General features: G+C 48.6%; 1 protein-coding gene across 3 annotated transcripts in view; it reads right to left on the bottom strand.

Annotated features, from left to right (window-relative positions):
• Window positions 1-13,341, bottom strand: part of LOC100692764 (carbohydrate sulfotransferase 8) — a 45,459-nt gene that overhangs the window by 2,667 nt on the left and 29,451 nt on the right. For all 3 annotated transcript variants that reach the window (XM_019360947.2, XM_019360949.2, XM_019360948.2), the window contains exon 3: window positions 812-852. In XM_019360947.2, coding sequence (XP_019216492.1) covers window positions 812-852 — 41 coding nt within the window. The remainder of the gene's footprint in view (window positions 1-811; window positions 853-13,341) is intronic.

The following is a 13,341-nucleotide window of genomic DNA, read 5'->3' as shown; positions in this document are numbered from 1 at the left end:
TTGGACAATGCAGACCTGCTTTTGTTTTATATTTTAATCAGCCAACGCTCATGTTTCATGTATGTGTCTACAGACCCTGATTCAGCTCGAGGGAACAACTTTAGTCTGATATTCATGTTTAAACATTACCCGAGTTTTATTGAAAGAGAGTGGCCATGTTTCAAAAATAGATATGTTTCTGATATATAATAATAATGCATTGGATTTATATAGCACTTTTCAAGGCACCCAAAGCGCTTTACAATGACATTATTCATTCACGCTCACATTCACACACTGGTGGAGGCAAGCTACGGTTGTAGCCACAGCTGCCCTGGGGCAGACTAACAGAAGCGAGGCTGCCATATCGCGCCATCGGCCCCTCTGGCCAACACCAGTAGGCGGTAGGGTAAAGTGTCTTGCCCAAGGACACAACGACCAGGACAGAAAGGCCGGGGATCGACCCGGCGACCTTCCGGTTACAGGTGCCCTTCCCAACCCCCTGAGCCACGGTCGCACCATATGAAGCTAAAACTTCACAACAACATTATAAACCCTCAAACTTTGGACCCTGAAACGTTTATGTAAATTAGAGACGGTGGCGCAGAAGGTCCTCGATGATCTCAGACTCACAAAAACTGTTTAGGAACTTCCTGTTGCACTAAAATATATGAACGTCTAACCACAGGAGCAGTCATGCTGGCTGTGGACACTGGGTGGCGCTCTAATCTGGGTTCTTCTCTGTGCGTTTACTCTGTGTGGAAAATGTGATGCTGTGTGAGTCCAGCAGGTGTCGCTGTGCTGCTGTCAGTGAAGCCTGAGCTGCTGTTACCTCTTGTGAGGGCCGCCTGGGAGCTGTCAGCACCTGCACACCTGAGAGGGAGGGAGAGAGAGAGGGAGAGCATGGTCAGGAGCAGAAGTATGTGGACACGTTCACTTTTGGTTTGCTAGGAATGTTTAATGAAGCTGAAAACAAACTGCAACACGTTTGTGTGTGTGTGTGTGTGTGTGTGTGTGTGTGTGTGTGTGTGTGTGTGTGTGTGTGTGTGTGAGATAAATGCTGAGTCCAGGTCGGGTTGCAGCTGCTCCTGGAGCTCATTCCTCAGAGTTCCCTGCAGGCTGACGCTGCCTTCGTGCTGCGAGCGCTCTGAGGATGATGAAGATGATGCGACTCATTTGCGGTGACCTTCGTCATGCTGTGGATGGATGAGCCTCACACAGACCTGCTAACCTGAGCGACTGTGCTGCTGGAAACAGCCGGCGCTCTCAGTTTAAATCATCATTCTAATCGAGTTTATTCAGCGCAGCTCTGCGAGACGCTCGTACACCACACAACCAACGAGTCACATGACCTGGAGGAGCCATCATTTCACATGAATTACAACTGGCCCCGCCCACAACACCCTCTGCTTCATGTGGTTTCTGCATGTGTGTGAGGTTACACGCTGGAAACGCGGTGACATCACTGGAACATAAAAACACAACGTGTGACCTTTGAACTCTGTGTTTCAGACACAGGAGGGCGTCCTTCCTGTGGCATGTTGGTGTGTATTCATAACAGGAGCGCGCACACACACAGACACACTCCTCTATACTGTGTTAAAGTCAAAACATCTTCACACACACATACATGTGTATTACCATGTCATACATTCGTGTGACCCTGAAACCCAATCAGAGCCCTCCAACAGTCATGTGACGACCCGACTGAAACTCAGGACTCAACCTCCTCACAGAGCTGAACGTCTGATCAAACTAACTTTAAACCTGAACTGGCTGACCTCACTCGAGCTTGCTGTTGTTTTATTGGTTTGTGTCCACGCAACATGACTAACACACACACACGTCGCTGGCGGGTCCAGATGGCCTCTCAGCAGTTTCCTGACACTGAAGGTTAGCAGTGGTGGCATCCCGCTGCAGCTCCTGGTTATTTATTACCCAGAGTGCATTTCACTGTCCCACACAGAGAGAACATGTGACTAATCCAGGCCTTTGTGACAACACACACACACACACACACACACACACAGTTAGAAACAATGCAGATTTAAGGCTTCATGTTTTAGATGGGGTGGCACGGTGGTTAGCACTGTTGCCGCACAGCAAGAAGGTCCTGAGTTCAATTCCACCATCAGGCCGGGGTCTTTCTGTGTGGAGTTTGCATGTTCTCCCCGTGTTTGCGTGGGTTCCCTCCGGGTACTCCGGCTTCCTCCCACCGTCCAAAGACATGCAGTTTGAGGGGATAGGTTAATTGGATAATCCAAATTGTCACTAGGTGTGAACAAATGTCTTGTCTCAACAAATCAGCTCTGGATCGCCTTCAGTCTGTACAGAATGTAGCGGCAAGACTTTTAACTGGTACAAACAAGAGGTCACACATTACTCCAGTTTTGGCTTCTCTTCATTGGTTGCCAGTAAATTTTAGGGTTCATTTTAAAATTTTAGTTGTAACTTTTAGAGCTCTGCACGGTGAAGCTGCCCAGTATATCTCTGACCTGTTGAAACCTCATGCTTCATCCCGAGCACTTAGGTCTTCAGGTCAGAGGCTACTGGTGGTCCCACGTACTGGGTTTAAAACTCGTGGGGATCGGGCTTTTCAGGCACCAAGGCTGTGGGACTCCCTGCCGCTGTCTTTACGCTGTCTAGACTCTACTGACTCCTTTAAAAAGCAGCTGAAGACATTTTTATACAAACGGGCTTTTAATTAATTTTAACTTGTATGTCTGATCTTATTGTGAAGCACTTTGTGATTTTTATCTGTGAAATGTGCTATATAAATAAATTTTACTTACTTACTTACTTACACAGTAAGTTTGTATCATCCGCAAATAACATTATTTTCAAAGACTTTGAAATAGCACATATCTCATTAATATACAATATGAAAAGCAGCGGCCCCAAAACTGATCCTTGGGGAACCCAACACACAACAGGTTTTAGTTCTGACTTTTGACTATTTGGGTAAATTCTTTACGGTTTTTAAGGTAACTGTTAACCCATGATAATGCCACCTCTCTGACCCCATATGTACATAGTTTGTTAAATAAAAGGTTGTGATCAACTGTATCGAATGCTTTCTTTAAATCTAAAAAGGTTCTTTATTTGGAGCACATTTCTACCAGAAAGATAAGTTACTGAAAAAGTGCTTGTTCTTAAAGTGCGTTGGCACTCTTTGGCAATACTGTAGACAATGTTAAACTGAATCATCACATCGGCTCCTCTGACGACCTGTTTGCTGCTGCCTGCTGCTGAAAGGCAGTGGGGGGAGGGGACACTTGGGCATTTATCGCAGCATATAATGTGTTTCCTGGATACACTGTGATTTTTCAGCGTCAGAGCTTGATGGCTCCGTGTCAGAGCTGCCTATGAATTTCAGATCGATCAGGCCTTAACTTAACAAAAAAGTTATCAATAGATCTTTTAATCTTTTCTTATTACCCACAGCTACATCCACTTCTGTCGGGCCTAGGCTGCTCACTATGACTGGGTATCATCACTGATTTCTATAATCCATTTGATTCGATTCAATTTAGCCTCAGACAGTCAGAAATATTATAATTCTGATCATTTATCAGCACTGATACATGTGAGACTTCATCAGAGGTGTGAGCATCACAGCAGAGGCCTTTGTGTCAAAGTAACTGAGGATAAAACTCAGAAAAACATGAAGCAGATTTTCCTGGCCTGCATGCTTTTTAGAGCAGATAACCTTAAAAATATTCTGCAATTTTGCATAATTTTTAAAAAGTTTACATTTCTTCAGTATATTCTTGTCCAAGGTGATTTAAGTAAAAAAAAAAAAGGCAGCACTGTAAACAACGGTAGACTGGTGGGTAATAAGTGAATGAATAATACTGAAAACAGAGATTTGAGACGGGAAACTGTTCTTGAAGTACAGAGAGGTGGAAGCAAAACAGCAAAAGTCAGAGAAGATTAATGACATCTATCAAATGTGAAGCGTAGTTTGCTGCTTCTTTTGCTGCTGGTTCAGTGAATTTTGGTTGGAGAGACAAAACCTGCAGCTCAGAATCTCGCACAAAAAAGACGTAAACACAGCGTGCGGACCCGACGCATCAGAATCAGTGAGCTGTCGGCTTTCAGCCCCGACGGCGTGTCCGTGTTCGGGCCGTGGGGTGAGAAAGCCGAGAAAGACAAAGCTGATTCTGATGCGTCGGGTCCGCTCTGTGTTTACGTCTTTGTGTGGAATCCGTGTACCTGCTCTCACTTATTGTTTGGTGGTTGTGCAAATAATTTTGTGAGCTTTAACCTGAGATTCTGGCGTTTCTGGCAAAATACGTTTATATCTAAACGCCGATTCAGGATTTAATGAATTGATATCGCTTTATTCAAGCTACTCACCTCTCTCTATCCGCCTGCACTTTCAAATGTACACACAAAGGACTACAGGACGACTACAGGATCACGGCCAATCAGAGAGGTCCCGCCCCTGACTATCTCTGATTCGGACACATGATAGGGGCATGATGTGTGTCAGTAGATGACCAAACGGAGACTTTCAGAGTTGCGGAGACTTTTTTTTTCTTTTTTACTGCAACAGTTGATTTTCTTTTTTTTTTAGTCGCACCATTGAAGAATTTGGTCGCATTTGCGACCAAATTGGTTGCACTCTAGAGCCCTGGATGGTGTTATTTCTTCTCTGTGATTTAGGACGTTTTTCCTCTGCTTCTTTGAGAAAAGCTTTACTGAAGCTTCAGCAGAGCGTGTCACAGAAACGTGCAAAAACATTCAGTTATGAATGTGACGAAGCCTCCAGCCGGCGTTTTCTTCAGCTTTGTGTTCTCAAACCAGACGTGACGAGTGAGGGACGGGTGTGACCGAGGACGCCTGGTGTAGCCCCGCCCTAACCCTGCTCCTCTGACTCTGATCAGAACGTCACCTCCACAGTAAGCTTTGTTCAGTCTCACCTGAAAGAGCGACTGAGCCAGAAACTCATCAGGAGGCTCATTTCCTCACATCCATCCAATCAGACTTGATCCACAACGCGAGCAGTCGCCCCCTGATGGACGCTAGAGAGTTAACCATCCATCTATCCTGTGCCACTTATCTCCACCCGAATGATGGAGGCAACAGTCTGAACAGAGATCCCGGACCTCCCTCTCCCCGGCCACCTCCTCCAGCTCTGAGGTGGAACCCCGAGTCAGGGCTGAAGCTGACCCCAGTCCACCTGACACCCTCGCCTCCCCTCACTCGTAAACAAAACCCTGACATACTTAAACTCCTCCATCTGGGGCAGCAGCTGGTCCCACACCTGGAGTTGGCCCTTCACCCATTTCCGATTGAGGACTCGTCACACCGGGCCAATGCCCCGTACTCCTGGATAAAGAGCCAGCTCAGTTCTGCAGCCACTCCGCTCCTCCTAACGGAGCCCGGCCAGTTTGCCTTCTGACAGATGGAGACCTCCACCCTCCAACGTTCAGAGAGCGGCGTGACAAAACAACATCAGAGTAAAGATGAACCTTGTTTGTTTTCTGACTGAGCCGGCGCCTTGTTTGTTGTGTCGCCGGATTTCTGCTGTTTCACACGAGAGCAGATGAAATATTAAACTCTGATTCATTAATAAAAACACATTCTGTCTGTGTGTGTGTGTGTGTGTGTGTCTGTGTGTGTTCCTGTCTAGCTATCTTTGTGAGGACCGAAATCTGCATTCTACTATACTTGTGAGAACCAACAGTCACTTGTGAGGACACACTCACTGGTCCTCACAAGTTTGAAGACCTTTGAGAACCCTTTGTCAGGGTTACAATTAGGTTAGGGTTAGGGTAAGGGGCTAGGGAAAGCATTATGTCAATGAAGGTCCTCACTAAGATAGCTGAACAGGCTTGTGTGTGTGTGTGTGTGTGTGTGTCAGTCACACATTGAAAGGCCAATGTGCTGCATCAACGCTGAGGTCGGTGGTACGTGTCACAGTAACATCCATATGGATGCAGGACCTAAGGTTTCCCAGCAGGACATCGCCCAAAGCATCGCCCTGCCGCCGCCGGCTTGCCATTGCGCCGCGGTCCAGCTCTGATGTTGGTGCTTTTGGCGGTCGTCGGGGTCAGCGTGTCCATCTGCTTCCTGATAGATCCCGCCCACTAACAGCAGCCATGTTTTTGTCACACTGCGTGTGTAACTGATGGGTCTGCGTGTGATTTCTAATCAGCTGACGTGTGTTTGTGTGGAATCGCCTCCACCCAGTGCATCCGTCAGTTCTCTGACTGCTGGCTCTCAGGGGTTGGAGCTATTTTTACACTACAGATGGTGCTGCTGGTGGAGGTGAGGGTGGACGTAGAGAGGGGGGTCGGGAGCTGGTGCTTCAGTCTGTTTTAGGTCCTCATGAGTCACGAATCACAGACGCTGCTCGGAGCACGAAGACTGCTGCTTCATCACGAGGAGGAGGGGGAGGAGGAGGAGGAGGAGGTCGTCTCAGGGCAAAAAGCTTACAGCCCTCTTCTTCATCCCTCCTCCAGCAGAGTCTTCATCACTCAGCTGAGGTGCCACAAAGCGACGCGTCCAGAAAGGAGTGCTCCCACCATCTTCATCATCTTCTTAGAGCCTTCGGACTGCTGACACATCCTACAGGAGCCTCACCTGAGTGACCTCACCAAACAGGTGAGGAGCCTGGTTTGCAGATTTGCTCCGCCTCCAGCTAATCAGACCTGTCAGAATGATGTGGCGGTCATGTTTCTACTCCGAGGACTTGAAGTATTTTTTACTCCAGGCCTTCACCCAATCACACAAACAGCTTGATGAGCAGGTGGGAGGAGCTAGGACCTGATTAGAAGCTGTTCGTCCTGAGCTGCAGATTCTGTTGGGACGGTGACGCCACAGTTGTGCAGCCCGATCGTCCACACCGACCGCAGATGGCGGTCAAACAGAAACCACCATCTCCGATTTGGAGCAAAGCCGGATGTTTCAGGTATTTTGGCCGCCATCCCTGTAAACGTCAGTGTGCGAGCCCTGGGAGTAGGGCAGGTCACAGGTTAGTCCTCCAGCAGGTGCTGATCAATAATCAGGAAAAGTGAAGCTCTGCACAGTTCAGCTGCAGGGTGGCACACTGCGCATGCTCTGTGTGTTACCTGTCCCAGCGGTGCTAATCGCAGCAGGTACAGGTGTGTTTACAGAGTCCTGACCACTCCCTCAGGAGTCGGATTAATGACCTCACCTCTGTGAGCTCAGCATCTGCTCAGCCAATCCCGTGAGCCGTAGGGTGACACAAGCGTAGGGCCCTGAGAGCATGGAAGCAGCTAACAAGAGCACGGGAGAGCGCCAGCTCCGCCCAGGCCTGCGGCAGCCATTTATCACCGTCTCCACCAGCCCCGCCCCCCCTCAGCAGATGGAGCGCGTCTGCGGCACTCACGCTCCACCAGACTCCAGTCACAAAAACACGAGCTGCTCCTCTGAGACACACGCCGGTGTTCTCTTAAGCCTTGCCCACATTCAGTGACACAGTCGTCGTGATGATGGACATAACACCATAACCCTGTCACACCTGGTTAGCCACAGCTAACAGAGCATACCTGTGCAGGTGCAGTCACACCTGCCTGTTCTCCTGATGATGGCGGTGTGTTGATGATGATGATGGCGTCCGTCAGGAAGACACTGACAATAGGCAGAGCCCTGCTGAGGCGGAGCTCACGCCAACGAAATCTGGATCTGCGTGTATGTTTACTACGATAAATAAAGGAGGCGGGACTCAGGACTCGTACACAGTGCAGGAACATGAAGCTTGTGTTAGCTGTCAAGCAAACATTAACAAGTGACAAGCTCTTTTTCTCTGAAACCCCACCTCCAAACGCTCCCTGAAGGTGACTGAGACTCAGCAGCAGGTTTGATGGCATCATGTGACTCTGCTGCGCGGCGTCTCATCATCCACGCTCAGCCTCCACTCAGGTTTCAAACCTCTGTAAACTCAGCGTAGAGAGCGCGGTGCCACCGAGCGGCTTACCATCATCACCTGGCAAAGCCCGGCCATCTTTAAAGCCTTAATCCTTCTCCTGAACATTAATCCTGAGGACGCCTGCCAGATCTCGTTAAGATCCTACGCCGCATCAAGCAACACTATCTCGCCAACGAGCACTTCCTCGAAAGAGGCACTCACACAGAAGGCGCCCCCCCTCAGATTACAGCATGGAGAAGTGTTCCTATTCCTCAGAAAATAAAACACAGTAAAGCTCGTCCCAGCTGACGAGTCAGACTCACTGAGCAAAGCAACAGCATCACTGCAGCGCTGCAACGAGCACGTCAGCTGGGTGCTTCGGTCAGCAACGTCAGGCATCGGGGTGGCGATAAGGCGGAGTCAGCGTGCCATCGGTCTGAGTGGGTGGGGTCGAGTTGGCAGTTACACGCAGTTTGCTGGCAATGACATGACAGGTAACCCCTCCCACTCAGAGCCTCCGCACGCCGTCGAAGCTGCTGCAGGAGGTCGCTGTATGGTGACGTTTCTATGGAAACCCCCATGGCACAGACACGTGCTCCTGCAGAGCATCACTGCAGCTGCTGGTCATCGGTGGGCGAGCGTGAGGTTTAGGTTTGTTTTGATTCACTGAGGAACGCCGCCATGTTTGAAGGCGGATTCAACAAAGACGCCGCCCTCTTCTCCTCTTGTGTAACAGCAGTAAACACTGATGAGAGCGCTTCTGGTCTCTGAGCTCTACTTCCTGTCTGACTGCAGGTGAGACGGTGCGGTCTGCTTTGTTTCCGGCTGTCAAACAGGACGTGTGATCGATGATGTCATCGGTGCAGTGTGTCGTTGTTAACGCGCTCTTCCTGATGTTTAGTGGAGGCCGGTGAGAGGCTCCTCCTCCTGCTCGTGGTGGTAACGCACCGTACTCACGCTAATATTTGAAAATTATGACGAAGCCCAGCCTCCTCGCTGTGACACGATTCCTGCGGCGAGGAGCGCCAAAACTCAAACCAAGATGACGTGAGCTGCTGGCTTCACTTACTGGTTTCCAGTAAGGCCTACTGGACTCCTCTGCTCTCTGGGAGGCGGAGCTAAGCCAGTGTCATCCGTTCCTGGCCCCGTGCTCGGTGTCGCTGCGAGCTCCTGAATAATTGAGCGTGAGGAGTTCAGTTACCTCAGAGTCACGCTCATACCGAGGCTCTGCCTTCAAATATTCATTTCCCGCTCATCAATAAAAGACGGCGAGCACGGCGAGGAGTCCTGCTGTCACTGAGCGGCCTCTGAGATTACCTGGGAGGGTTTCCTCCGCCAGCCCGACTCTCCCAACACGCCATCAGCGCACCATTGGAGCGCTTCCGTCAGTGCGAGCCCGACAAGAAGGAGGATAGCTTCAGATTCCTCGCTCCGTCACCACCTCCGCCCACTGCCAACACAATCCTGCAACAACGCGAGGGAATGAACTGACGTAACGTTGCAGCGTGTCCGTCCGTCCCCGGGTCACAGAAACGTTCCCAGCACGTCGTCTTTGGATTGGATTAACTGGTTTAGTTCTGATTGTTTGTGTTAATAAGCTGCTACCAAACCCGAGCCATGATGCAGTGACTTCCGTCATTAACCATGGCGGGCAGCCCGTAGTGATGTGGAGTGGGCGGGGCCGTGAAACTGCCTTCAGTATAAGAGCATGGTTAGTCCCTGAGATATGAACATGAGCAAAGGCAGCAGCAGAGTCAGTTTGTTCTCCAGTGTGGTTTAATGTTCCCGTAATCTGCTCCTGTTTCTGCAGAATGAAAAACCAGCACAAAAATAAACAAAAATAAACAAGAATAAACACAAATAAACTGCAGCATCACGTTTAAAATGGCTGTAAATTCCCCCACAGTCACAGAAAATAATGAAAATTTGAACGTGTGACACGGCGGGCCTGCTGCACCTCTCTGAGCTTTTCACCTCTAAACTACAAATCTGTGAAATAAGAGGAGTCAGAGTGCTGCTGCCTTGTTGGTAATAATTCCCCTCCCTGCTGAGCGAAACATTAAAAAGACAATTAGAATTGAAAATTCAGCGTCAGAGCACGAAGGAAAACAGCTTCAGCTTCTTTAGACGTTGATGAAACGGTCAGACTTTTATGTTATGTTGCATTTATGATTGTTATTGTTTAAAAACAACAGAGCGATCGATCAGCATCACTGATGTGTTATCATCCTGAGCCTGTGTGGCTGTGTACTGTTATACTGCAGGGATGGACACACCTGCAGGGGGCGATGGAGAGGAACAAACAGCTGGTTAAAACACGAGGTCACGCCCACTGACACATGGCTCTCAGATCGCGTCTTTGCCTCCTGACGGGGGATAAATTGGGTGGCAGCCTCGGCGTCTCAGAGGTGAGAAAGACACATTAAAGCAGCAGGAAAGCTTTTGGGGCAGCACGCGAGCAGCGGGAGATAAAGTGCTGCGTTGGATCACACGAGGAGAATCACAGGTTAGAAATCAGCCAATAAGGTCATCTAAAGGCTGTGCGGAGGCGGGGCGACAAGGAAGCTTCAGGCCTACAGGTGAGCAGCAGGCAGGTAACGCCCACCCCAAACACACCAATCAGAAACAAACCTCTCTGTCTGCACTGATGACATCATCACTTAAGCAGAGTCTGTGGTTTCGCTCTGTTCTCAGTGTTTATAAGGAGGGACATGTCGCAATGGTAACAGATGCTGGTAACAATTGCTGCAGACCCACCTGCAGCATCTGTTGCTCCTCACACGGCTCTGACACAAATAACGGCACCGTTATACTCGCCGTGCCGTAGCTCTCATTTTCCTGTTACAGCAGCCAGGTCGAGGGTACGGCTCTGTCGGTTTTACCGACGTTGATCCATCGGTGCGCAGAGGGAGACTCTGTACCGGCACTGACGTGGAGCTTCTGTGGAGGGTAACCCTGACCCTCGACTCGGTCTGGAAGCTCCAGACCACGAGCGACGGTTCAGTCCTACCTGTCGCATCTACACCTGTATGTAACAGGATCCTACAAGCTGCTTACCTGACCACGACAAGGCGAACAGCTCAGACCTGCAGCGCTCACGTGGTTCACGTTAACCCTGAAAGGCAGACGGAGGCACACCTGTCTCCACTGACAGGACACCTGTGCATCATCACAGCACTGTGAATGTCCAACGGATCAAACTAAAGAGCTTCTGTTATAAAAACGAAATGTACATGAGCGCTGCACTGCAACAAACGCCATGCGTCACTGGTTTGGACTGAAGGCCATCGAACCTTTCAAAGAGACGCCGTCTACAACGTGCCATGGTGACGTGGTCTCTGTTGTGATTCATGAAGGCCACGGGTCAGCAACAGTTTTAACCTCCTCACACTTCACCTGTGGGAGGAAGTGACCTCATCTCTGACCCCACAAATCTGAATCGAAGCCCTCGCTCTGTCAGTTCACAGAAAAACTGATTTTTTGGTGAAAATGAAACAAACGGTACTAAATTGCTGGATGGTGGTGCAAAGGGGACACGGGTGGAGGTCTGGCTGTTTGCACAGAACAGCTGACACACGCTCTGTGTCCTCACCGCCGCTGTCTGTGAGCGGCGATGCATCATACAGGTGACGAAGCCGATGATGCACCATCGCTGCTCCTCTATCACACCCATCCATCACAGCACCCGCCTCTTTCATCATGACAAGGTCTGAGCACGTCTGTGCCAAACAGCTGGGACATGCTTTTAGCATCGGGGTTAGCATCTGTCTACAGGTTTACTGGGAGGAGCTCCAGACTGAAGATGAGGAGGACGGAGCTTCCTCCAAACTGCTGAACTCTGAGTGAACCTTTCATACTTGGAGATGTTCGTGTTTACACAACAGCCATGAAAAATGACCCAGTGTGAAAAAATAAGTCTCTGAAATGAAAACGCCAGTCGTGCGATTCTCTCCGAAGCAGTGCCGGCATGACGAAGGTAACAATGCGTAGGTGCCGTATCTGAGAGGATGCTCCAGCCTGTTCTCGTTCTCCGCCACATTAAAAGACTCGTTTGTCAAAGCTGCTGGATAGAAATCCTCCGTCTGTGGTGGTGTGACACATCAGTGAGACGGCTCTGTCAGTCTGATGTCTTCACCTTTTTGCGCACCTTCCTTCACTTCTGTTGTTATCATCTAAACATTTTTGGCTGACCGTGGTGAGTGCTGGAGGAATCTTTTAGAATCATTCCTTTAGTGAAACCTCACATAAAACTGTACAATTCTGGAGAAAATGTTTCCCACACTGATCAATATTAGAGGGATGAAATAATGTTAAATGAATCTTAAAGTTTAATGAAGCTTATTCTATAAATATGTTTGTATTTGTTTGCGAGGACAACTTTGCTGTTAGCGGGATGTGGACAGGCCCATCAACAGCACGGAAACGATTTCAATGAGATCCGAGTCGAGCAGAGTTAATCCAAACAGATGAAGCTTCACGTCAGAGCATCATTACTTTCACTTTGACGTCTATTTTTAGAATTCACTTATTGTTGTTGTGATTCTGTGCTATATAAATCAAACTGAACTGAGTTTGAAGCATCAAAACTGATAAACTCAAGTGACACAAGGTCTGAAAACTCCCCATTCAAAGTCTATGGGGAGGTTTTGAAATTCAGAGCTGAAATTCTGAAACGGGAGGCATTTTCAAATCGCCATATCTCCTTAACAAAGCAAAGTTAGGACATGAGGCTTGTGCCAATATATCTTCAGACACTGCTGACACTCACAGTGGAAGCAGTTTTTACAATTATCTTACCGTTGAGCAATGAATTACGTTTGTTTGAGGGGTGGAAATCTGTCCTCCTCTCAGTCTTCAAACTCCGAAAATGAAGCCGTTTCTTCTCTCGTCATATCTCCGCGACGGAGGTACAAAGAGCAATGAAAATCGCAGTCAAAGTACACCAAAGTCCGCTGATTCACCCAGTACAAGAATTATGCTTCTATCCCACCTAGTTTTTGAGTTACACGACGTTTTGTAACTCCAAAAAACGGCGTTTTTCGCCTCTCACCGCGATCTAATTCTGACTGCTCAAGTCTCTGGCTGTGTCCCAATTCAGGGTATGCACGCTTGAAGTACGCACACTACGCGTACTACGTACGGTGCGTACTACAAGTACGGGAAGTGCGGAAGTGAGAGGCTTGTGAAATGGGACGGTCTAGCCTTCGTCGCGCTGTTCAGGTTGCCTAGCAACCATGATACTAACCGCAAGAAATGTTTCATACAGCTTTGTGTGACAGAAATGAAGGAGAAAAAATGTTTTGTTGTTCATTCATCTTTGTCATGACATCACTTTGATTAGTTGAGACCACAGGACTGTAAAACATGATAGTTGGGCTTCATTTCTGTACTGAACAGTCATTTCAAGATTAGTTAGTAAATAATAATTAGCTAATGTTATTCATGAGACTAAAGTCATCTCACTGTGGTAATGTTAATATAAT

This window comes from Oreochromis niloticus, linkage group LG7, assembly GCF_001858045.2.
Source record: "Oreochromis niloticus isolate F11D_XX linkage group LG7, O_niloticus_UMD_NMBU, whole genome shotgun sequence".
NCBI classification, from domain to species: Eukaryota; Metazoa; Chordata; class Actinopteri; order Cichliformes; family Cichlidae; genus Oreochromis; species Oreochromis niloticus.
Note: the sequence above shows the minus strand (reverse complement) of the source record. Positions and strands in the feature narration are given on the sequence as shown.